We start from the raw sequence: 26,222 nt of genomic DNA on the forward strand, positions 1-26,222 counted from the left end.
CATTGCAATTTTTTTTTTTTTTCAATTTTAGGCTGCCTGATGATTCCTGGGTTTTTTTTTCATTCTTTACCAAAACGTGTGTTAGATGATGACATGGGTGTGGTTAGATGACATGGTAAGGATGTGACCCAGCAGAGGATCCCTTTCCTCGAGGGATTTTTTTTCCTTACGTAGGTCAAAAAAGATTGGCCACTTTGAAAAAACTTCGAATGAGTCTTTGAAAATTCTTACAAAAAACGTAAGACCCCTCAGAAGAGTTTTGTAAAGATTGAGATTGTTTTGTTTGGAGAAAAGTGGGCGCGTATTTAGACGGACGTGGCTTTGATTGCCAATTCAGCTGTCCCCTGACAACGCAATCTTAGACGTGGTATCTCACCTCTTTGGGTCCTGGGCTCCTCATCCATCCAATGGAGTCACAACAATACCTGGTCCCTGAGAAGCTTATATAAGATTTAAATGTCATGTTGGTCAAGGGAAAGATCAAAGTCGCAAGTTCAAAGCCAGCCTTAGCAAGACCCTGTCTCTAAATAAAAAAATAAAAAGGGGGTTGGCTGGGGATGTGGCTCAGTAGTTAAGGGCCCCTGGGTTCAACCCCTGGTACCAAAAAGGAGGAGGAAAAAAGAAGAGGGGAGGGAACGGGGAGGGGGAGAAATTTCTTCCCACATTCCACATCCATAGCCTCATTTTACAAAAGGCCAAACAGAGTGGCAGGGATTTCCTGTCACCTGCTCCCAGGTTCCTAGCCAGGTAGCTCCAGAGGCACTGGGAGATCAGATTTTTCGCGGGGGGGGGCAGGGGGGACCAAGAGGGGGGACCCAGCCACTGTGTGAAGCCCTGAGTCTCCTCCAGCCCCCCTTGATTTATAGTGGGAACAGATGAGATTAGACTCCAAAGACAGCAGGGAGCCGACTGGCTTGGTTGCAGCCACGTGCAGAGGGAAAAGCGTTCTCTGTAATGGTTGCAGGTCTCAATCCACCACCTTGAACCCTTTTGTAGAGTTTCTCTTGCTGATGGTCCTAAGAGCAGTTAGGATGTGCATTTCTGGAAAACCTTAATGAAGATTTTTCTGGAGCAGGGTCGGGGTGTGCGACTACCTACTGGGTGGATTCCTGCTGAGTGGACTCCTTCTGTCTTTGCAGATTTCTATGCCAGAGGCTCGGGGGCTTCCACTTCCAACGCGTGCACCTTATCGGCCATCAGTACCCTCATGATCTCCCTCACAGCCAGGTCTAGTTTATGACGAACGGTCTCTAAAGGACTTGCTGTTTATACTCTAAGCAACATTTAGCTAGTTGTTTTGAAGACACCCAGTACTAAGTAATATTGTTGTTCGAGTACATCTTATTACTGGAAAAAAAAATGTTTTTTGCTTCTTTAGGAATGGTATTCTACAGTACTTCCTCAAAGCAAATCTAGCTTTGTCCTGAGGTTTCTTTGGAAACTCTGCAATGCACTGAAGACATCTGTAATATGATGTTACCAAAGCAGTTTACATATGTCCTTATATGCATATTTTTTATTATATATTTAGTGTTTTATAGAATTTTTTAAAGTTAACATATAATGTAGATATTAATTTTTTTTTCCTCTGATATATAAAAAAAAAATGTTACGGGCAACACAACCGTATACAATGATGATTTGAAAATACTTCCTTGAAAGAGTTGGAAGCCCATCTTGGTAAATACATTGCAAATGATTTGTAGAGTTTGACAAGGCTCTGATGGCAGAAGAGCTTGGGTCTCTAACTCAAGGCTGCTGTATATAAATTACTCTCTGAATGGTTAATGCATTGAATCCAATCCTTTTGACATGTATAATATGATTTCCTGCCTTCAGGGTGAATTCTGTTGTTCAATACAACTTGAGATGGTTTTAGCAACGGTTGCAGGTCTCAAAAGCTAAACTTTCTGTCCAAGAGGTACCTTGTACAATATCCTCATACTCTCATAATATGAATTCGTCATCGGATGGAAAGACTTTCTGTTCCCTCGACTAAGTTAGCATCGTCGTCTTCGTAGTAGCATTACCTTAGACGTTAAATTTGAAGTTACCTGCCCTGTAGTAACCTAGATCCAAAGTTACTATAGTCACCCAAGTCTTTTCAAAGGATTTAAAAAAAATGATAATTTTACTCTCTTTCCATGTATCTGTTTGGAATGTGAATTTTAAAAGAAGTCATTCTCCATCAATGGATTCATCCTCTCTTGGCACGGTTTCTTATAGAGAATACGTGTCTCTCTGTAATACTAGCGCCCTTCTTTTGAATCATAGTCATACATGCAGTTTGGAAGATTTCTCCTGTTCCAGCAAAACAGTTGCTGCCGAGAATTTTTTTTTTTTCCTATGACTCTATAAAAGATCTTTAGTACAATTGTCTGGTATCTTGATGAATCTCCTGCTTTGCAATCTCTAGCCTTGTTGCTTTATGAGCTTTTACCTTGTAAGTTCTCCAAAATCACACGTTGGAAAAATGACAATATCCACAAAGTCATATTCTTATGAAAAGAGCTATTTGTTACGGGGGAGGTTTTTGTAAACGGGCGTTCGTGGAACCCTAATATAAAAGGCAATGCAATTTTCTATAAAAACTTTGACTTGTAAACATCTGTCGCCTTTTCTTCTTTCTCAGAGATCTCAAAATTTGCCTGTTGTGGGTCGGGTTTTGCTTACCAATAATACAAGTTAAACTTTTTCAACCTTCTAGTTACATTCGCCAATAAAGACGTGATCAGGATTCGACCGGTGTCAAAATCAGGTAACCGGGGGAAAAAATTAGATATATATATTGTCAGTATTTCAAGCTGTGTTCCTTTCTTAGTTGGATATGGTTACTTCTATGTTCCAATAAAATAAAATTTAAAATCACACTCAAAAAAAAAATCAGCAAAATAATAAAATGAATAAAAAAAATGACAACCCGGGTAGTTCCCATCCACCCTCCCCCAGTGTAAATGATATTTACCAGTGACCTAGCATATGTAATCTTTTTTTAAAAGGTATTGTTAATAAATATTCTGTCATTTGTAAAGATACTTGTCTTCTGGGAGCCTTTTTCCTGTCAGGGAATGTGTTAGCTCACCTTTGGGATCATAGAAGGACTCAAAAGTCTCTGGCCATGACCCAAAGCTGGACAACCCTTCGGAATCAACAACCCCAGAGACACCGTTTCACATCCTCTTTGGAACCAGAGACGGTTCAAATCCACAAAGAGCCGGGTACGGTGGCTCACGCCTATAATCCCAGCAGCTGGGGAGGCTGAGGCAGGAGGATCGCAGGTTCAAAGCCAGCCTCAGCAAAAGTGAGGCGCTAAGCAACTCAGCGAGACCCTGTCTCTAAATAAAATACAAAATAGGGCTGGGGAGGTGGCTCAGTGGTCAAGTAGCCCTGGAGGTCAATCCCTGGTACCAAAAAAAATCCCCCCCAAAAATGTCCTGCTGCCTCCCAACCCCTTGGCCAAAAGGATAAAGTCTAAACTTGAGCCCAGAACTCTCTTCCTCATCTAAACCAATTCAACTCCAGATCCATTCACTCTGAGCCCTCCCTATTCTTCCTTTTGGTCTCACCTCTGTGCCTTTGGGTCCCACGGCTGCCCCTTCCCATCCTCTCTCCCACCCAAAGCTCCACCATCCTGGGGAGGCCCCGCCCAGCTCCTCTGTGAAGCTCTCCCACACGCCTGTCCCTCGTGATGCCCTTCCTTTGAATTTGCTGCAGCCCTCCCCTCCGTCAGGAATCTGCTTTGGGAAAACTCTTGTACTGTTATCTTGGATGGCAACGTCAACGCCTGTATTGTCCCCGTCTTTTCCTGGTCTGTGCGCCTCGTCTTCCCGACTAGACTGTAAGCTCGCCGAGGGCAGGGAGGTCGGTCTTCTCCTCCGTGTGCTCTCCACTCGTGCCTAGCACCGTGCCTTGCAGTAAAGTACTCAGGGATGAATGGATCCAAGGGGTCTTTGAAGTAGCACTTCGCATCGCTTGCCTGCCCGTGGGCCACAGCAGACCGGCCACGGAAGAGAGTGTCATGGTGACCCTGGTGACGTGCTGCTGCGTGGTGTCGGAAGGCCTGGCTTCTCACTGTCTAGGCTTTGATGAGCTCCCTCCACCTCTAGCTTCGGCCTCTGGATCAGGTGGGTCTGATGGGGCTGAAGGAAAAGCTCCCCACAGGTACCTGCCCCCCAACTCGTCTGATCTGTTGGCTGCTGACCTATCATTCTCAGATCCCAGGAGGCTAGGAAACACTCAAGGATCGAGCCTCGGACAGAGCCTTGGAGTCTGAGCAGCCAGACTGTGGGACCATCTTTGTTTCTGGTTTGCACATTCCCCTCTGCACAATACCCACGTTCTCCAGGAAGTGTCTGACCCAGTTGGTGCTCACGTAGCCCGAGCACCTTGGTCACACTGAGCCTGCACATATCAAGAAAAGTAGTTTTGGTTAAGGAAAATTGGAAATGATGTTTGCAGAAGTTGGGGAAATAGATGGTTCTGAACAACTGACTTTCAAGGGGAGGTCTCAGGCATGGCCCCGAGTAATACTCTCAGATAGAATGTGTCACCCGCTGAGGTTTGTTGTTGGTTTTTCTTTTCCCTGAATGAAGAACACTGGGGAAATTCTGCTTTGCTTATTTAACGTTTTGAGACTCTCACCCTTATCCTCTCCTCTGTATGTAATCCACCTGTGACTCAACTCTGTAGAAGGACATTCTGTTCTGACAGATGGCTGGGTTCTCTCAATGCATCTTGCTCTGACAGAGCCTGCACGCCCGGGTACAGACCAGAAGATGGGGAGGACGCCCTTGGTTCCTCGGGTCAGCCCTGAATTCTCCCAGCCTGGGAAGGGGCCGTTGCCATAAGCATTTAACCAGACAGAATGAGTGAGTTATCGTTACTGTCCAAATTTGGGTTGGCAGGAGATAAGTTGAATCCCTACAAACCTTTCCCCAGTTACACCAGCTCTTCCTTGCTGAAATGTGCTCAAAGAATGCTGGCTTAGTCAAACCATGGACATGTCACACAATAATACAAATAACAGAGAAGAAATCTTAAAAAAAAAAAAAAAAAGTCGATGACATAAGAGATCTGAAATTGCAAGTCTAAGGGACTTAAGTATCGATGCGATTAAATGTGATATGCCCCATCTCTCTAAGTTGGGGTTCTCTCTACCCATTCTTACCGACTGTTAGGAATAACTCAGACTACGCCAGGAGATCCATATGTCTTCACGAACAAATAGTGGCGTCTTTGATTTTTATTTTCCTAGTTGTCCAAGTGTCTTTTACTCCAACCCATGAGAGATGCAAATTTGGGTCCCTCTTTTTTATTTGTGAATTAGAGGCCAAGAGCGGATAGCAGAGGAAGCCCAAAGAAACACAGATAGGTAGGAAGTCAGGACTAGATTTTGAAACCTTTTGGTGCATTTCAACACCTAGAGGTTAATATTTAGTGATTGACAAGATGGAAGAAGGGTCGAGGCCCTGAAGTTGAACTTGAACTTCAGTAGACAGTGCATTTCATGGCACAGGAAACAGAGGAAGGTAGGACTCTAGGTTTTTATATTTGATAAACAAATAAAGACAGAGTCATGCCCACATAGCCATAAGAAAGGAATCCTATACAAACTGTTGAAAAATGGCCGGTTTCTGGGCACAGTGGTGCACACCTATGATTTCAGCTACTCAGGAGGCTCCGACAGGAGGCTCCTTAAGTTGGAGGCCAGCTCAGCAACTGAGCAAGACCCTGTCTCAAAAGAAAAGTTACAAAAGGGTCCGGAGTGTAGCTCAGTACAGGCAGGAGGCCCTGGGTTCAACTACTAGTACCACATGAAAAGAAAGGAAGGTAGGTGATCGGGGCTAGACTGAGCACCCAGGTGTAGAAGTCTTGCAGAGAGTTCCCACAGAGCTCAGGTGTAAGTGGACTTTCTACTCTGAAGTGGACTAGCGGAGCTGCTGCTCTGTCCTTGACTGCAAATTGTGTTTTCTGCTTGGTGTACTTAGAGTGCACTTAGAGTGTACCCAGGGACTTTAGAGTTGCACCGAGTGACTTAGAGCTGATTTTTCAAACTCAGGATACTCTGCAAGTATTGGGATTGACAGAATGAATAAAAGAAGCCCGGTTAAACTCGATTTCAGATTTTTTAAAATGTCAACTTTTTCAGTATAACGATGTCACGCATGCAATATTTACCGGAAATTCAAATGAAATGTGATCTGGTCCTCCTCGCTATGTATTTGCCAAACCTGCCATCTTATGGGGGGGAGGAAGATGCACCCTGGCTGACTGATTTCTAACCCAATATCCAGGGGTCTTGCTGAGCTCTTAAGCTGCAAGGGGGAGGCACGAGGTTTGCTGTCTTTTCAATTTCACTTACCGGACTCTCTTTCTGCCTTTTCTTGGATGAGGGGAATGTGTGAGAGATTCTGAGAACCAGGGCTCTGAGGTTCCTCTTAGAACAGAGAGAATTAAGACAAAAAAGATGTTTCCAGAGCAAACGTGCAGATTTTGACATGACCAGGAGGTTTAAAAAGGGAGCTGAGGGCGGGGCACGGTGGCCCAAGCCTGTAATACCAGCAGCTCCTGAGCGGGTCGGAGGACAGGTGTGCTAGGGTGACCAGCAGATGTGTCCTGAACGGAAAGAAAAGACTGAAGTAGGTCAGTTCAGGTCAGAGGCTACTGCACCAGTCCCAGCCCAGAGGTCAGACAATAATGTGCACAGACAAGAGAAAGAAAAACAGAAAAACGGCCCTCTTCAGTGTTTGGACAATTCACTGCCATCCCTGTTAAACACTCCTCATTCTGAATCACACTCACATTCACATCTATTACCTAAAGCACAGGGTGACTGAGAGAAAATAAGATGGAAGTTCAATATGGAATTCTAGAGAAGTCTGCGGCCTCCTGGAACTTGGTTTATGGGCAGTAGAAGCGCACAGGGCTACAGAGTCCCGGTCACAGAGATCCCTAGGCCACCCTTAGGTCCTGTTCTCACGAAGCTTTTCACCTTGGCCCCCATCAAAGAGTGTTTTCAGGGCTCTGTTCCCGCTTCCAGAAATCGACTTTTTCTTGAACAAATGAGCACCGGGGGTTTATGAATTCCACTGACAGATGGCCCTGACACAGACAAGTCTCATCCGGAAAATGTTTGGATTTTTAATCAGGACGTTCTTTGCCGGAGAGCATTCTTCCCTGGGCTGTGTAAATAGCTTGAGGCCGCCCCCCCGCCCCCGCCCCCCCGGCATTTCAGGGAGGTTCAGGGGCTTCAACTGTTAGCAATGGGGAACTTCAGCACCCCCACCCCACCCCCCACAACCCCTACACACACACTCCTGCCGTGATGTGCATCCAATTTCAAGTTCAAGGAAAGAGGCTGGGCTGGAGTCTTGCAAAGGATGTTTTGGAGAGAGACCCCGGGGTTGGTTCTGATCCCGTGGCTGTAAAAGGGCGGGGGGAGTCCCAGGGCACCCTGAAGGTTTTTTAGACATTTATTTCTTAGGTCATCTGGCAGATAAATCCTTCCTGTAGCCAGTGTGTCCAAGGACAATTAACTAGGGTAGGAAAAGAGAGCCCTGTCTCTCTAATCTTGTTGGGGAGAGGGAGAAGAAGAAGAAAATCTGTCCATTTTAAATAAACAGTAAGTGCTATATTCAAAAGATAAACTGGGAACAGTGTAGCCCCCGCCCAAAGTTAGCCGCTTCTGAAGTCTGACCCCTCTTATACCATACAGCAATTTGGAGGGGGATTGGGGATTGAATTCAGAGGCACTTCACCACTGAGCCACATCCCCAGCCCATTTGGAAAAGTATTTCATTGAGGGACAGGGTCTTTGCTAAGTTTCTCAGGGTCTCGCCAAGTGGCTGAGGCTGACTTTGAATTTGCGATCCTCCTGCCTCAGCCTCCTGAGCTACTGGGCTTACAGGAGTGGGCCACCGTGCCCGGCCCTGTTCTGGGAACCGAGGATTAAAAAAAGATGCATTTCTCCTGTGCACTGTGTGCTGAGAGCTCACAGTCTAGTGGGGAGCAGTCTCCTCCCGTGGGTACCCGCTCTGAGGCTGGCATGGAGGCCCAGAAGGAGAATCCAGAGACAGTGTCCACCAGCTGTGCTTCTGAAGGCTTCCCAGGGAGGTGGTTATGGGGCTGGGGGGCTGCCAGGGTGGGGACAGCGGGGGGCAGGTCCTTGTGACTTCACCAGGAAGAATTTGAGTGAAACGCACAATAGTAAACAAAACGTTTAATAGAGAGAGTGAAGGGAGAGGGTTATGTCCAGCACCAACTGCCTCAAATTGAGGACGGCGGGGTGCTCACAGGTCTAACTGAGTCCTGCGTTCTTCCTGCCTTGATTTGCCCGTCTCCCCTAAATCGTACCCTTCGGCTAGGCCCCAGCCACTTCCTCTGTGAGGGCCTGGACCCAGGGTGGTTACGACATCGTTGGTCGCAAGAGATAACGACGTCACTTATCTGAAAACCACAGCGTCCCCTGAGGAGCCCCTCAGCTCTCAGGAGCCAGAGCTGGGGTCTGGATGCAGGAGACCCCACGTGTCTGACACTCACCTGTTTCAGTGAGGGCCCCGGGACCTTAACAGTGCCCTCCAGGGGTACTGCAGACCTCATGTCCCAGCGCCTGCCTGTTCAGAGAAGGCCCCCACGGCTTCAGTTGTCCGGCTCCTGGGTGCTTCTGGGTGCCCAGGTCTGAAGTCCACTTTCAACGTGGGTGAGGCACAGAGTCACCCAGGGCAGCGAATCTCCAAGTGTGATCCCAAGACCCACGGCACGAGGGGTACCGGGGAGCTGGTGGGCAGTGCAAATTGTCAGAGCCTGTCCCAGACCTCCTCCTTCAGACCTGAGGATGGGGCCCGGTCTTCAGGATTTTAATGACCCTCCAGGTGACTCCGATGCTTTATTTATTTATATATTGTGGTACTGGCCATTGAACCCAGGGGCACTCTACCATGGAGCCACATCCCCGGCCCTTTTTATTTTCAGACAAGGTCCCGCTGATTGCCGAGGCTGGCCTTGAACTCTCGATCCTCCTGCCTCAGCCTCCCAAGTCAATGGGATGACAGGTGTGCACCACGGTGCCCGGCTGATGCTTGCTTACAACTCCTGATCTAAGGTGTTCATGAAAAATAGTTTTCTGGACACCTTCCAGGGATCCTGGGTCAGATGGCGGGGGGCAAACCCTTAGTAAATGACTACAGCACATCCCTAGGCTCGGCCTTCCTGCTCCCTAAAGCAGGTCTTATCTTTCCCCTCATGGGCTCTTCCTGGGGTCACCTGAACTTGGCATTCACCTCCTCACTATGCCATTTTCTGCCTACGGACCTCTCTCAACGTCTGTGAGTGCCTCTGTTGAATGGGGGCATTGATAAGGTGACTAGAGGCCACACAGGCTTGTCAAGGTGACAGAGATATTTCCTTGATATTTCCAGAACATTAATGCTACCTTCAAGAGCAGGGTGATGTTTTCACATCAGTTTGCCTCAAAGGATGCTCCCTGGATCAGGCCGCCGGGGCTTGAGAGAGTCGGTTTGGTTCTCTCTCTCACATGCACATGCCTGCTCCTTGAGCAAAAGGGATTCTAGAAGTCCAAGAAAAAAGCCCTCAAAAATGGGCAGCTCCCGATTGCTATGGGAAAGACAGTTCTCTGAATCCGGATTCGTGATTGACTTTAGGCCCATGTCCTTCCTGAGATTTTCAGCTCAGTGTTGTTATTTTCTTCTGAGGCAAGGTCTCGCTAAGTTGCTTCGGGCCTCGCTTAGTTGCGGAGGCTGGCCTCAAGCTTGGATCCTCCTGCCTCAGCCTCCCAAGCCGCTGGGATTAGAGGCGTGCGCCCCTTTCGCCCTGCTGAGGGCTCCTTAAATGCTGAACACGTCTTCGCGGAAGAAGCAGCCGTCCCTGTTCTCATGGGCCAGAACGTGGTGCAAGTCCTTCCAAGAAGGCTCCAAGGAATCAGAACACGGAATTTTCCAAGACCTCACATCCAAGCCCTTCCACGAAACTTATGACTTCCGTCTCTGTGGCACTGGAACCCGCTTTCTGCAAAAGGAAACATCCCCTCCTTAGATGTGTCTGAGCAAACACCTCATCTCTCCAAACTCTTTATGATTCAAGTGATTTTAAAAAATAAAAATAGAGTGACTGTTGAAGAAACTATAGAAAAGTAGGGAGAAGAGAAAAATAAAACCTACCCATCACCCACCGCTGTCTCTCCCAGCACCTTTGATACGCATCAAGCATTCTGTACATTTTTTGTGACTAAGACATAGGGCTGCCCAGTTTTCCTTATTTTTGGTGCTGGGGATTGAACCCCCAGACCTCAGCCTCGCTAAGCATGCAGTGTATACCCCAGTCATCAGGCGGCTTTGCAAATTTATTTCTTTCTCTGTAACATAATGTGGTATCTTAAATATGGATATATGTTCTTTGGCTTTGTGATCGCTCATATTCTTCCACTGTCCGTTACAATATTCCCCTCAATTTGGACATTTGTTATGCACAGTTTGGGCTCCAACATAATGCAGATAATTGGAAAGTCTGGAACCTTCTAAGAGTGGATGGCCCTCTCCTCCTCCTCCTCTTACCCCACACACAGCCTCACCTAATTTAAAGGTTTACAGTTGAGCTCGCTCGGGGAGCAACTCTCTGGTTAGATAGAAAGCAGACTCTAATAAATTAAAAGCTCAGCATAAGTTTATCTGTTTGTTTTTTTCTTAAATAAGTGCCCCCTGATTTTGTCACCTTGTAAGGTCACCTGATCTCCTTGCTTCACTGTCTCTTGAATGTTCCCGTTTCTAACTGAGGTCTGAGCAAGCCCTTGCTTAACCAGAGCTCTGGGGTGGCAGAGATCCCCCAGGTCCCCAGTCGTTGGGCACCCTGAACCGAGCTCTGCGCCAGCTACCGTCGTCGGTCCTCTGAATCCCTGAATCCTGCATCTGCGGGTCCAACCAACTCCAGAACAAAAATCTTTGAGGAAAATTAAAAAAAAAAAGAAAAAAAAAACCTGCGTCTGTCCTGAACCTGTATGAACTTGGCTTTCTTTGTCGTTTCTCCCTGAAGAGCGCAGTGTGACCGTTTCCTACCTAGCAGTTGCACAAGATCAGGCATTAGGCTTGAAAGGATGCGCACAGGTTCTGTGCAAATACCGCCCCCTTTGATATAAAGGATTTGAACATCTGTGACTTTTGCAATCCACAGTGAGCCTTGGAGCAAATCCCCTGTAGACACTGACAGCAGCAGAATTGAAAGTAGAGGGTTCCCTTCTCACTAGCCGGTCACTTCTTGGTGGTCACTGCCAATAACACCGGGGGGTCCCCTTGTTCTGGTAGCAGAGGCCCCAAGAGTAGGACAGAGGGCTTTTGCCTTTGGAGATAGAGGTTGGGTCCCTGCCACGTGTCATTCAGCTGTGGCCAGCCCCAGGAGCACTGTGGTTGGGAATCTAGGCCACAGGGCTGATCGCACCAGACCACACAATTCTCTCTCTCTCTCTCTCTCTCTCTCTCTCTCTCTCTTCCTCTTAAAACAGACAGGGAGATCAACGAAGTCAAAGATAGAGTGCAACAGGGTAATAGAAACGTGATTCACCACAAAGATGCCGAGATACTTCACCTGGGGAAAGGATGTGTTCATCTGAAGATTATGGGCTGAGGTTGTGGCTCAGCGGTACAGAGCTTGCCTGGGCAGGCCAGGGCGCTCATCATGGGGTGGGACCTTAATGAGACAGCAGTGAACATGTCCAACCAAAATCAGCCAAACGAGACCACCCCAGTGACCGTCCCCTGGCCTCCTGGGGGAAACCCCTGCCTTATCATAGAGAAAGTCAAGAGCTCAGCGGTGGTTGCCCAGGGGCAGCACCCCGGGCGCTCACCATGCCTCTCGAGACCTTCAGCCTTACCTCACAGTGAGCGGTCACCAGGAGATCTTTGATGTGACTTTTCGGGGTTGGAACAGGTGGAAACAACCTGGCCCACAAGTGACATCTGAAAACAGAATAAAGGAAGGAGCCGGTGAGCACGGGCGTCTCTCTTGTCCCTCCGTGTCTACTCTGAGAGTTGACCTCGTCAGTCCCAGGACTGGACGATGGATTAACTCAAAACCTTTGCTGATCCAGGGTGGGCACGGTGCTGAACACCTATGATCCCAGCAGCTCAGGAGGCTGAGGCAGGAGGATCAAGAGTTCCAAGCCAGCCTCTGCCAAAGCGAGGCCCTCAGCACCTCAGTGAGACCCTGTCTCTAAATAAAATATCCAAAGGGCTAGGGAGGGGGCTCATGGGGCTTAAGTGTCCCTGGGTTCAATCCCTAGTATGAAAAAATATCAAAAATCTGCCGGTCTAGACTTCCAGAGGAGAGGGGACATGGGTGCGTGTCGCTAGGCTGGGTCCTGACACATTGTCCTTCAGGCCTAGCCTGTTCCCTGTGATGCTCACGCCCGGACATGGCTTGCTTGCTTTTCTCTTCCTGTGACTGCCATTCACCTGCCCCCCAGCCCAGAGACGCCATGTGGACAGAACATTTAGGACAGGAAAGCGGTTTCACATGAAGTTCATTTTCCGAGTTATGAAAGGGCTGAGACAGAACATGTCGTGGAGCCTCGGAAGGGTACTTTATCCTACAGAGTGCTGCCAGGGATGGAGAGGGAGCTGGGGCCATTTGCAAGCTGCAGGGTCTGCATGGCATTTCCAGGATCTGTGTTGGACCTAAGAGCCACCAGCCCCGAGGGGCCAGGTGATAGAAGGCAGCACTCCACCATTGAGGCTTATGGCATAGAAATGGTAGGTATTTAGGGCTCCATTCCTTGGAGAAAAGTAATAGGTGATTGGTGAGAGCATTTGAATTTATATATGAGCACGGTTTCCACTCTGTTTCGTTGCACCTGTGTTGATTTCACTGCAGAATTGAAAATCTGGGACTGGGTGGGTTATCAAAGACCCATAGCAAAAAATAAAATAAAAAAAAATAATTTTAAAAAAGCCCAGTTAGCACCGAATGGGAAGGCTAGAACACCAAGGTCAAAAGCTTCACAGAAATGAGGAGGTCATTGAGGAATTTGAGAGCGTGGGCAGTGGCCAAGGGCCACGAGGTGTTCTGTCCAGCGTCTGAGCCAGGCCTGCTGATGCGTCTCGCTGTCTATTTGGTCTCCACTGACCTCAGAAAGGCCACCCAGAAACAAAAAGAAATGCTATCAATTCGACCTGATAACAAACACCCTGTGTCTGATGGATGCAGAGACAGAAGACCTACATCCTGCAGAGCAGCGGGCAGATCAACACCGCGAAGCAGACGGTCACCGTGAGCAGGATGAGCAGCCATTCCATCAGGGGCTTCCGCGCCTCGCTTCCTGGTGGGGGGGGGGGGAAGAGAAAGATCCGAGTTAGGGATCAGGGGCAGATAAAAGAAAGGTTGAGGACTGGGGCATCAGGAGGCTGGGGTTTGAGTGGTAAGTGGTGGGTAACACTGGGCAGGTGGCTTCACCTTCCTGAGACTGAGATGATCATGTCATCGCCCTGAAGTGGCCAAGAGGGTGAAATGAAATGAAATAGAAGTGAGGCCACTTTTAATCGCAATGCATTATTTATTCATTTGGCAAGGCCTGACGGAGTCCAATCCACCTGCACCTGGAGCCCATCCACTCGAGGAGTCAGATTTTCTTGATGGAAAAGCCCAAAATTAGTTCACGATTAGCAAACTAAATGTAAAAGCATTTTTCACAAAGTTGAAAACTGAACTGGTGGAGGGAGTAAGAGAGCATATTTGTAGTTGACACAGTGATCTCAGACTCGGCTGTAAGTGCTTTATGATCTAGACTCCCCCCAAAGCCTCCTTTACCCATATTCCCACTTCACAGATAGGAAAGTAGACGGAAATGACCATTGGTCCGTGCAGTAAGTGTTTGGCATGCATCTTAGTCTCCATCTAAATGTGTTCCTAATCCACACTCCAGGGTCAGACAGACACTTGGGGGTTTCAATGATAGCTTTGGGGTGTGTGTATCATTTTTTTTTTTTTTGTGGTAAGGTACTGGGAAAGCATTCAAGAAAAACCCAAGGCCATTCACTAAGTGGTATTTAAAGAAGTGACGTCCTTAGTCGATGTGGTGGGTGGTGCACACCTGTGTCTAAGGGACTGAGGAAGGAGGATTGTGAGTTTGAGGCCAGTCTCAGTGACTTAGCAAGATTCTGTCTTAGGGAAAAAGAAAAATGATTGGGCACATGCGCAGCTCAGCCGTGGAGCAGCCCTGGGTTCAATTTCCAGTACAAACAACAAAGGCAGGCAGAGGGGTGTGTATGCTTGTAAAATGCCTCTATAAACCCTGAGTTAGATCCCTGAACACAGCAGCTTGCTTTCTGTGGCAACGACCCCTCCTTCATCATGTATCCATTGAACAAGGATTTAGGAGGCTCCTCGGATGTTTAGGGCACTGTCCAAGGTCCTGGGACACAGTGGTGAAGAGAACAGGTGGGAAAAACTGCAGGAGGTAAATCACAGCACAGGATATCGGGACACCTGAGCCCAGGTGTGGTGGGGTTCCGAGTGCCCGGGGAGAAGAAGCCTCCAATCCTCAGTTTGCCCTTGACTTGGTCTATAAAATGCAAAATGCATATATAAGCAGAGAGTTCCAGGCTGTGTAAATAGACTAAGACTTCCCCAAACCCCAGATGACTTAAAACCAGAAAGAAAAACAAAAAGAAAAAAAAATCAAGAACCAAGAGGGAGAAGTTCTTTAGATCGGGCGCCCGTGACTCCACTCCACCTCATCCCTTGCTTTGAGGGTTTCTGGGGACTCTGATTGAGGTTCCTCTTGTACTTCCCCAAAGCTCTTCTGCTTTCGGATATTCACAGAGATCCCGTCTTGAAGAAGCCGTGGTTTGGCTGGGCCACCTCCTCAAACCTAGCATCAAATGCCTTCTTCCTTCCTCTCCCAGCCCTAGTTTCTAGACTAAAGGATTTGGGCTGCTTCATCTGCCCAACACAATCCTGGTGATGTCTTCTAAGCCAAAGCCAAAGGATTCTTGGATTTTTTTCTCCCAAGTCCTGTCTTCCTAACCTCCTTTCTGGATTTCAGTCTGTCGAAGGTCGAGTCCTCCTTGAAACACAACTGTGGGTTCTGCTACCCAAATGTTCCGTCTCCCCTTTGTAATTTCGGCTGGCCCTCTCCGCTCCATCCCATGACCCCTGGATATTTGCAACTATTATCTTTTATCTTATCTTTTAATTTAAGTCTTCTCCCAGGCCTTTCCTCCTGACCCTGTCAGGATACACAGTTCCAGGTCTAGATCAAAAACTGCCCATAAATCAGGTTTGGTGGCACACGCCTGTCATCCCAGCGGCTCAGGAGGCTGAGGCAGGAGGATCACGAGTTCAAAGCCAGCCTCAGCAAAAGCGAGGTGCTCAGCAACTCAGTGAGACCCTGTCTCTAAATAAAATATGACATAGAGCTGGGGATGTGGCTCAGTGGTCGAGTACCCCTGAGTGCAAACCCTGGTACCCCAAAAAAATAAATAAATAAAATAAAACCTCCCATAGATGAAATGCACTTGGGTGTTTTTGCAAAGCTGAGAACAGCCAAACCCAAATTTGCATCCAAAAAAAAATATATATATAGGGTAGGAAAGAATAAAGGAAGATTGGATTGTGTAGAGGGGAGTCAGGGGAGGGGTNCTTGGGTGTTTTTGCAAAGCTGGGAACAGCCAAACCCAAATTTGCATCCAAAAAAAAAAAATATATATATAGGGGTAGGGAAAGAATAAAGGAAGATTGGGATTGTGTAAGGGGGATCAGGGGGAGGGGTGGGGCTGTGGGGGTGGGAAGGGTGGTGGGATAAGACAGACATTATTATCCTACATACACATGACCACACGACTGGTATAACTCTGCACCATGTACAGCCAGAGGAATGAGAAGTTATGCTCCATTTGTATACAATGTGTCAAAATGCATTCTGCTGTCATGTATAACTACTTAGAACAAATTAAAAAAGATAACGATTCTGTTGGGGAAAAAAAAAAAGCTTTTATTTTGAAATGTTCTATGTGCATTAGCCTTGGTTTTTAAAATTAGGGAGAACACCCGCCGAGAGGCACGACCTTTCATTTTTCCAAATCTCACCCATGCTCATCAGTGGTAGGATTCATTTCTGCAGATGAAGCGCCCCGGTGAACCTGACCTTGACCACACTTGCTCATAGCTAAAGAGCAACTGGGGTGAATTTATAGCATCACCTCCAATACTGGCTCACTCCATGTTCCACTCTTCTTGTCTGAAAAAGGAATTCGGCTTCCACCTTGTCCCCTAAAAATAAACCATTCCCCTCTCCTTCTCATTATGCAAGTACCCTAATGAGTCTATCCAGAGATGCTACACTTGTCGACACGGATGCGAGTTCTGTACCAAGTCTGTCAATCAAGAAGAAAGGTACCTGTTTATAACTAGGTTCAGCGGACAGAGAAAGTTGGGGTCCCATAGAAAGAAGAAGCAGTGTTGTAAATATTATCAGGCTCACACACACACACACACACACACACACACACGGCCATGTTCGCGGCTCACATTGTGTAACACCCACTAGCCTGATATGTCAAGTCCTGATAATAGCACCGTTGTTTTGTGACCATGATTACAAAGATCTTTTCAGTTAAACTACTCTCTGGTTATTGAGTTCAGCTCTCCCTTTGGTAAGCAAAGATTCTCCCCGTATTAGCAAAGAGATCAAGGCCCCTGATTTCATTTCATTCCATCAAAAAAAGAACAATGCTATCCGTGCACGTAAGGTACCATGCTGGAGTGCTTAGGGGGAGTTTGGCAAGGGGGTCATGGCCACTGGCCTGACTCCGGCAGGGTCTACTCACATGCAGCCGAGAAAGGACACAACCAAGAACACAACCAGGTCAGCTTCCTTGCAAAGACCAAATATGTTGGCAGGTACAGTCAGTGCAGGGAAGAGCACTCACCATCTTACTTGTCAATCACCTGCTATCCAGTTATTTCCTAATGCACAAAGAATTGAGAGCCAGGGGCTATAAATAAGTGAGTTATAACTACATAACTATAAATAAATGAACCGGGCACGTCTTATGGTGTTGCTGAGGGAGAATAAGGAGAGCAGGCCCCACCAATGGTCTAGCTATGCTGGTCATGAGGATTAAGGATTTCTGCAGCCTAAGAGTTGGGAGAGCCCTTCGAACATGTCACAAGAGAACAGATGTCTGCAGAGAAGGGTCCAGGGAGTTCCCAGAGGAGATGGGGAGCTCAACTCAATACCAGCAGGGTTCTTGACGTAAGTGACAGGAGAGAATTTCTGTGCAAGCCACACGAAGGCACAGACAGGTTCATTTAGGAAGGTTAATGCACATGGAAGGGAGAATGCGCACTGTCTCGAGAACGAGCGGCCCTGGTTTGGGCTGGGCACCCCGTATTTATCAAAGGGCTCTATCAGGGGCAGGACAGGAGGTGGGTTCAGGATGGACCTGCACAACATCACACCCATTTTCCCTGCATTTGCCTATTTACCTCCATTTACAAGGGCCCAGGCCAAGATTGACAGGCAGCTAAGTTTTCTTCATCTCAGTGGCTTGTGGGTGTTTCCTTGAGGATTCATTATTTCTCTTTATCCTAAATCTCACATCCTTACTTTGAATTTTGGAGTCTTTGGCCTTGTAGATTTTTTTTTTTTTAAGAAATATTTCATGCACACGTTCCTGGGTTCAGTCCCGGGACTGTTCACAATTTCCAGGTAACTTGAATCTTTTCTCTAATGGGAGGACGATACCCTGCCCACCGCTGAAATCGCAGCCACAGATGCTTCCTTTTAAAAAGTCGCCGGGCAATGCCTTGTGTTGATGTCAAGATGCGTTCCAGAAACAGGGAGTCGCACAGCCTGTCCTGAGGGGCAGCAGCCCTCGGGATTGACCACTTGGTTCCTGGACACTCTGCACACGTGGCCAACTTAGAGCATTTGGGGAACCCAACTTGGAGCATTTGGGGAACCCAGCTGTCTGGTTTCTGGGGACCTGGATCTCCTGTATTTTTGACATCTCAACTTTGCAGATGACCCAACGGGTGGAAATTCTATTGTTCTGTGGCCTGGGGGTGGATGTGGGGTGGGATGGCATCCAGGGGCCAGGAGGTCCCCAGGGCTGGACCAGTGAGTGCCAGCTCTGCTCCTGGCTGGTGCAGGACCTGGTGAAGCCACTTGTGACTGGACGCTGCAGCCCCTCTTGCCCTGCAAGTCCCTCTTGCTCACTTGGTTCTAGAGACGTTCAAAAGGCCCCAAGAGGGCTGAGTCATGGACAGAATTCAATGTGCTCATCCAGGATGCCGGGTTCAACCAGCTTTCCCTGGTGGAAGGGCCAAGCTGTGGTGGCTCTCAGGAGATCCCGGGATCCCAGTGCAGGTCAAAGGCACAAGCTGACCTCCAGGTGCCTGGGCTCTCCAGTGCAGCACGGGCCCCAGCCGGAGCCCCCCAAAAAGACAGCATGAGAGAGCAGAGGGTGGAGGTCACCACCCCCAAAAGGCACGCAGTCCCGTTCACCTGGAGAAATGGCTCAGGTGAAGGGAAATCTGGAGAGGCCATGGGGACTGGAGGCTGGGGCCTTTACAAAGGGCTGGAGAGGCCCTGTGTGTCTGAGCTACCCCCCAGGAAGGCTGTGCTTAGGGCGGCTTCTTTCTCTGCAGTCAAAGGCCTCCCAGCAGCGAGGGCTGCACACCTTGTGCAGGTCCCGAACCTGCAGCAGGGGTGCGGTCATCAAACCAAAGTGACAGCAAGGTGCAGGGGCTCCATCCGGGTTCCACCTTTTGCTTTGGAGGTGGCCGAGCAGGGTGTCAGTCTATCTCCCACTTTGCAAAATGGAGATGGGGGGTGGATGTGTGCAAAGGGCTTGGCACGGTGCCCACGGAGTAGGTGCTCGATGCCCATTCAGGATCTTCCTAATGGGGATGACGTGGAGTCAGCACTCAGGCCTCAAGGTGACGTCTGACAATCCTCGAAGCGTGACCCAAATCGGAGTGTTGTCAGAATCCTCAACAAAAATGCACAGCGGGCAGGAGGCGAGGATGGCCTTATCCTGCAGGGATCTGCATTCAAATGAACGTGGAAGAGAACTGGAGAAGAGCAGGTGGGTCAGAGGAGCCGGAAGAAGTCCAGGAACTTGGCCCTGCTGCTTGGCAGGACGGAGGCTGAGCAGATCAAGAGCTGGGAGGATCCAGGGTTCAAAGCCAGCCTCAGCAACTTAGTGAGGCCCCAAGCAACTCAGCAAGACCCTGTCTCTAAATAAAATATCATGAAGGGCTGGGGAGGGGGCTCCGTGGTTAAGCACCCCCTGGGTTCCGTCCTTAGTACCAAAAAATAAAAAATAAAAAAATCACAGGTAGCCCCCCCCCCATTGTAGCAAACAAATGGTGGGGCCACCAGGCGGGGGTCTACCCAGCCTGGAAATTGCAGGAGCCTGGGGAAAGGAAATGTCCTCACCAGACCCAGCCCAGCCGACATCCCCGACGTGTAAAACCCAGAGTCCCCCGTGAGGCCATGAAATACATCTCCTCGGCTTTACTGTGCCTGGCACCCAGGTCCTGGAGCTGCCGTCCTCGTCCCCCCCCCCACCCCTGCTGATCTGCACCAGCCCTCGCCTCTGCAGTTGTCACACTGTGGTGCCAACAGGAGAGGGGAAGCCGAAGGGACCCGGGGCAGGAGGGCCCCTCTTGGCCTCCACCTGGCCTTTCCCCCCAAATTCTGCAAACTCAACACCTTCCGTAAGACCCGGGGACCTCTGAATCGACACAGTGACAAGACACTGCTGGAAAAGTGAAAGCAGGTGACCCCCAGGACAACGTGAAAACGCCCCTGGGGCTGAGACGGCCTCGTCTTCATGAAAGGGGCGGCTGTCGGTGAAATGGGTGAAATGCCACCCATCCAAGAGGGACACCTGGGGGTGGGGTGCAGGGGGCGGGGACCCGTAATGAGCTGAGATCTGCACTAGCCCGCTGTCGCCTAGGACGTAATGGCAAGAGGGGCCCTAAAGTGGCCAGTGAGGGACGAGTTCAAAACCAGCTTAAAATGCACCCTCCGTCCGGATCCCCTTCGCCGCTCAGCAGTTTCAAGGAGGAGTGATGTGGGGGGCGGAGAAACAGGATTGGTGACGGGGGAAGGGACTCTGACTCACAGCTGAGGACACAGGCCAAGAGGGGTCAGGCTGGACGGGCTGAGTCCCCACTCGGTCCTCTCTGACGATCTCCATGCCCTCTGATCTACGTTCATCCTCAGAATCCTCCTGAACACTGTACCTAGGCAGCCTCTGAGTACCTGCTTCTCTGTATTATCTTTGGTCCCTTCTAACTTGGGTGGGAGAGCTGGACATGGGCAGAGGTCCGGCTAACACGTAGATGGCCCACGCTCTCGTCAACTGGGGCGACACCTTCACATGGCACCCCTTCCCAAAGCCAGCCCCTTGACCTTGGTCTCTAGCATGGTGCTTTCAAGTTCCTTGGGCAGCATTCAAAACAAAATCTAAGAGGGCTGGGGAAGGAGCTCACATCTGTCTGTCTGTCTGCAACAGCCTACGTGGTGGTGTTAGGAAGGTGCTTAGAAATATCAACGGGGCCACCGAGCTTGGTGCCCTGGGAAGTCACAGAAAACACTTTAAAAATGGAAACCTTGTGAATTTGAGGAATGAAAATGAAGCCCCCCACCCCAGGCATCTGACAAAATGAATCATCTTGTTCAAAAGCGTTGCCGAGACATGGTTCTTCTGTGTGTTTCTCTTTCTGGGCCCAGAGTGAGTTTTTTTTATCTGTGTACCCGAAGCAGGGTGGAGGGAAGTCCCTTGTGTGCTGGGGTCAGCGTAGGTAGGTCAACCTGGGGGCACGGAGAGGGGGGCTCAGGCTCAGCAGAACCCTGCAGCAGGTGATGCGGTGTGTTCTCAGTTCCTCTTACCCTGCTTTCAGTTCCCTCTCCTCTGGAAGGCTCCTGCTTGCTCTCCAAGCCCTCTAGTGATGTCAGGGCCACCACATAAGGCCATGTGTGTTGCGCACTGCACAATTTTTAGGGGTTCCAGGCCCCTCTGACTCCAAACAATGTTCCTCTTCCCTGGTCTTCCGTGGAAGTCTACCTGATAGGCCTCAGGTCTGACTCACATTCTCAGGGTCTAATGGGTCACTGCCTCAAGATCCACTCTGTAGTTGAAGTCAATGAAATACAGAGCAGATTTTGGGGGGTCAGGGTGGAGGGGTAACCAAGATCTCTTACACGGGTCTTTCATTTCTAGAGCACCTGGCGCCTTGCAGGATATTGACACCCCATACCAGGGGGCTAAGAGATGGGGTGCTGGCCTCAGCCTAGGGCTGAGCCCCATTTCTTCCTGCCACTTGCAAGTGACCTAGACTTTCTTGCAAAATAGGTCGGTGCAGGGATTTAATTGAGATAATGCAAGAGAGTCATTTGGCACGGTGTATAACCTCCCATACCTGTGACCTGCTCTGGTTGCCGTGTTTCACAAAACCCTGGGAGACAGACAGGTTGGAGTTGCTTCCTGCTGTCCCACAGAGAGATGAGTGTGTCCAAGGATACGAGGCCCCTGTGTGTGCGGAGGCTGGGTGTTCAACCCCGGCGTTCAGTGGGGGACTCCTGGGTTCTTTCTATCCTCTCTGCTCCCGTAGACCCTCGACCAGGTTCATCTGCCTCTCCAGGCTGCGTGGTTCTGACAGGCACGCGAGACCTAATAGCTGCTTCTTTAACTGGCCTGTCTCTCTCGGGAAGTGCCTGTGTTCCCAGGGAGGGTCTGGGAAAATGTGCCCTTCGTGCACAGCCACCATCTAATGCCCGTGACCTTTCAGAGACCCCACTAACAGGTAAGGTGGACATTTTACTTGCCAAACAAACTAGCCAATTTGACCATAAAACCAAAACCACCGCAGAACAACACAGGTGCTCAAGAAATACCCAGAAATTCAGATCTTCTGTCCATGAGAGAGAAGGCTCAGGGAGGGATCTAGATTTTTCTGAAGATCACTCAATTTCAGAGTCATTTTTGAAGAAAAAGAACTGAAGTATAAATTCAGAATTAGGTATGGGAACATCACAGAGCTGGAGAGCAGATGAGTGGTTGCTGGGAAAGGTGGAGGGAGACAGAGAGATTGGGTGCGGTGATAAAATCAGCAACAGGAGCCTCTCCCAGGGGCATGCACCTGAATCACAGTGAGTCTGGAGGCTGAGGCAGGAGGATGGAAAGTTGGAGGCCAGCCTCAGCAACTTAATGATGCACTTAGCAACTTGGTGAAACTCTGCACCCGGATAAAATATTAAAAAAAGTGCTGGGGGGAAAACACGGTCTGGGGATGTGTCTCAGTGATTAAGCACCCCTGGGTTTCATCTTCAGTACCAAAGAAAAATGGGGATGGGGGCACAGCATCAGGAATCCTAGTAATGCGCTGTCCTGTATCTTGACTAAAGATACACTTTGGATCTCTGTAAAGATACATATTGACACTTGCAGCTCAATATGTGCTGAAATTGCGCAGAACGGAACCCATGAATGAATGCACATAAAGCCCTCGGAATCTGAATAAGATAGGTGCAGTGGCATCCCTGATAGTCTGACCATCATATGGTACTAAGTTTTTTTTGCAGGACACTGAACTTGGGGTAAGCTACGTAAAAGGCAGTTGAGCTCTTTTTTCTTTGAACAGCTTGTAGATCTTCACTTAGCTGAAAAAGTTCAAACCTTTGGAGAGAAGGAAGAACAGAGGCTTCCAAGCAAGACAACAGGTAGGACTCACGAGAAGGGCTTGCTTTGGGGACCGGGTGGACACCCAGGCTTGGTTGGCTTCCTGGAGAAGCCACCTCTGATGGAACTAGCGGTGGAGTCATAGGAGATGTGACCCAGCAGAGACGCAAAACCGTTCCAAGACCCCCCCCCAAGTTCTCGGAGACTCACCCACATAGATAGGTGGAGTCCACTCACTCCAGAGCCCGGCTGTCCTGCAGGCGGGGCTCACGGCCGCCCTCACTTGAATGGAGTACTTGGAGAGATGGTCAATGGCGGAGACGAATGCGTTGGTCGTGATCCTTTCCATCTAAATGGGGGGAAAAGTCTTGTAAGTATCTCAAAACCCGTAAGGTATGTCGATGACCAGCTTGAGGGGGTCCTGTAGAAATAAAGTGACCCGGTGTTCAGGAAGTCACTCAAAGACATCTGGCCATCCATGCTAAGGCCAGGAGCTCCCGTAGGGGCCCAATTGATGTTTCAGATGCAAAGACCAGAGTAGCCTCTACCAGTGTGAAGAGGCTCCCTGGCCTTCTCCCTCTGCTTCCTAAATCCCAAACAATGTCACAAGGGCGTCCTGGTATCTGCAAACTCATCTGCCACCTGATTTTGAATGACCTACAAACTATGACCTGCTACGTTTTGGGGGTTTTTGTGGAGAAGGGGTTTAGTACAGTAGGTTGAACCCAGAGGTGATAGACAACCCCCGCCATATCCCAGCATTTTTCAAAATTGTTAATGTTGAGACAGGGTCTCCCTACGTTGCTTTAGGGTCTTGGTAATTTGCAGAGACTGGACTTGAACTTTCTATTCTCTAGCTTCGGGCTCCCAAACCCCTGGGCTTACAGGTGTGCGCCACCTCACCCAGTGGCTTAGGTATTTTTCAGTGGCTGGAAAATCTCCAAAGAAGAGTCTTGTTTCATGATACATGAAAACCACGTGAAATGGAAATCTTCGTGCCCACAGATAAAGCCGTATGGGAAGCAGTCTTACCCATCTGTTGACGCTGTGGCCGCTTTAATTCTGAGTAATTTTGATAGAAAAATGAATGGCCTGCAAAGCCTCTCACCATTTACCAAAAAAATTTGCAGGCAAAACAGGCTCAGCAAAGGTGAGGTGCTAAGCAACTCAGTGAGACCCTGTCTCTAAATAAAATACAGAATAGGGCTGGGGATGGGGCTCAGGGGTTGAGTGCCCCTGGGTTCAATCCCTGGTACTCCCCCAAAAATATATTGATGAGATCACATTGCTCTGCATTTACTTTTTCTCTTATCAGTGAGACACGGGTTCGAAGCCTGCCATCCCTGTGTTCTGCTCCAGCTGGCTGATTGTGAGCAAGACTGTGTCTTTTTCCAGGTCTTGCCTTTCCAAAGGGAATGGTAATTACCCAAGAGTTATTGTGAGGATAAGATAAAATTATAAAGCTTGACACGTAATCTATCCTCAAGAAATGTTGGCAGTTTAATGAAGTGGGAGATTTTTATTTTATTTTATTATTTTTCTGAGATGGGATTGACTTGCATTGCCTAGGTTGGCCTCAAAGTTGCGATCCTCCTGCCTCAGCCTCTCAAGTAGCCCGAATGACTGGCACATGCCACTGTACCCTGTATGTGTTTTTTAAAACTGCCGTAAGATACATTCAATATAAAATTGACCATCTGCTGCATTTTTAAGTGTACAGATCAGCGGTTTTAAATACAGTCCATCTTCCCGTGCTTCTCATCTTGCAAAACTGGCCCTCTGGGCTGGGATGTAGCTCAGGTTGAATCACAAGCAATAGCACCGGTTTGTTTAGAGAGCTTGAGCACTCTGGATGCTTCCTGTGAGTAGAATCACACAGCTCTCCGTCTTTCTCATAGTGGCTCATTCCCTGAGCACCATGTCCTGACAGTCCATCCACGTGTAAGCCTATTTCAATTTCCTTCCCTTTAAAGGCTGAGTAAAACTCAGGCGCGGTGGCAGATACCTGTAATCTTAGCAGCTCAGGAGGCTGGGGCACGAGGATCCCAAGTTCAAGGCCAGCCTCAGCAACTTAGCAAGATGCTAAGCAACTCGGTGAGACTCTGTCTCTAAATAAAATATTAAAAAGGGCTAGGATGTGGCTCAGTGGTTAAGCACCCTGGGTTCAATCCCCAGTGCCCCAAAAAATAAAAAGTAAAAAGTAAATAAACCCAGGCTGAGTGACACCTTCCACTGTTTGTACACACCACATCTTGGGTATGTACTCATCCATCGATGGCACCTGGGTTGCCTGTAGCTTTGGGCTGAGATGGGATCTAACACAGCCAAGACCATGACTATAGGTCTTGGAACACTGAGGGTTCTGCTTTCAACCAGAGCCACGACATTTCACATTTTCCCTCCACCAGTACCCACGAGGTTTCATCTGACCCCTGGGATTATTTTCATCCCTAAGCAGAACAAAAGGCTTATATGGTTTGGTTGATTTCCATAACACCTGGGCAGATGTAGTTGACCTATAACCAGAGCAGCCAATGGAGAAAAAAAATTTTTTTTAATGTTTATAAAATGAATATTTGTCATGGACTTTTGGAACCCTCTGAGGAATTACCTGCAAATAATTCTTCTTTGTGTTGTGTATCTTCACTTCGTAATCAAAGCAGTGCTGTGGAAAGGCGGAAATGGGTTTGTCCCAACGGATGGAGAGACGCGTTCCCTGGATCTGGGCTGTGACATTGGCTGGCGGATTCGCTCGAGCTGGTTAGAGAAGGAGAGGTCAGTGACATTGAGTTGGTGATCAGGGCCAGTTAACTCCAATCCACCCACACCTCTCCAGGCATTCAAAATTTACCAGTAGATCTTTCTTTTTTTGTGGGGACTGAACTCAGAGGCACTCGACCCCTGAGCCACCTCCCCAGCCCTATTTTGCATTTTATTTAGAGACAGGGTCTCACTGAGTTGCTGAGCACCTCACTTTTGCTGAGGCTGGCTTTGAACTTGCGATCCTCCTGCCTCAGCCTCCCAGATACTGGGATGACAGGCGTGCCCCAGTGTGCCTAGTTTATCATTAGATGTCAATCAGCTCATCTCAAGCCACAGGAAGCTGGTGACTTCTTAGGACTCCTGTATTGTAGTGGCATGAAAAAGAGACCCTTCTTGTGAGCTGTAGAGATTGAGGCTGACAGAATTGCATGGGTGGCCGGATGCCTGTGATCCCAACAGCTTGGGAGGCTGAGGCAGGAGGATCACAAGTTCAAAGCCAGCTTCAGCAAAAGCGAGGCCCTAAGCAACTCAGCAAGAACCATCTCTAAATAAAATACAACATAGGGCTGGGGATAAGGCTCAGTGGTCAAGTGCACCTCAGTTCAGTCCCCAGTACCAAAAAAAAAAAAGAATTACATGGATGAATTCCCCCCACCCCTGCCCCAGCCCAGGGCAAGACTCCATTGTAAGGTCCCTGGAAAGAAAGTAATTCCTCGTGTGGGTCCTTGTCCTAGATCCTAGGACTGAGATCTCGCAATGAAC

General features: G+C 48.7%; 2 protein-coding genes across 7 annotated transcripts in view; one reads left to right on the forward strand and one right to left on the reverse strand.

Moving 5' to 3' along the window:
• The window catches only part of LOC107150034 (contactin-4), an 874,282-nt gene extending 871,247 nt beyond the window's left edge, over positions 1 to 3,035 (forward strand). For all 4 annotated transcript variants that reach the window (XM_048787029.1, XM_048787028.1, XM_048787027.1 and 1 more), the window contains one exon: positions 1,140 to 3,035. In XM_048787029.1, coding sequence (XP_048642986.1) covers positions 1,140 to 1,240 — 101 coding nt within the window. In that variant the 3' untranslated portion in view covers positions 1,241 to 3,035. The remainder of the gene's footprint in view (positions 1 to 1,139) is intronic.
• A 5,551-nt stretch (positions 3,036 to 8,586) lies between these two features.
• Positions 8,587 to 26,222, reverse strand: part of Il5ra (interleukin 5 receptor subunit alpha) — a 28,428-nt gene continuing 10,792 nt past the window's right edge. For all 3 annotated transcript variants that reach the window (XM_015495121.2, XM_048787031.1, XM_048787032.1), the window contains 5 exons: positions 25,309 to 25,454; positions 22,908 to 23,046; positions 13,225 to 13,321; positions 11,879 to 11,963; positions 8,587 to 10,023 (listed from right to left, as the gene is read on the reverse strand). In XM_015495121.2, coding sequence (XP_015350607.1) covers positions 9,937 to 10,023; positions 11,879 to 11,963; positions 13,225 to 13,321; positions 22,908 to 23,046; positions 25,309 to 25,454 — 554 coding nt within the window. In that variant the 3' untranslated portion in view covers positions 8,587 to 9,936. The remainder of the gene's footprint in view (positions 10,024 to 11,878; positions 11,964 to 13,224; positions 13,322 to 22,907; positions 23,047 to 25,308; positions 25,455 to 26,222) is intronic.

The sequence above is a fragment of the Marmota marmota genome, unplaced genomic scaffold (genome assembly GCF_001458135.2).
Source record: "Marmota marmota marmota unplaced genomic scaffold, marMar, whole genome shotgun sequence".
Classification (NCBI taxonomy): Eukaryota; Metazoa; Chordata; class Mammalia; order Rodentia; family Sciuridae; genus Marmota; species Marmota marmota.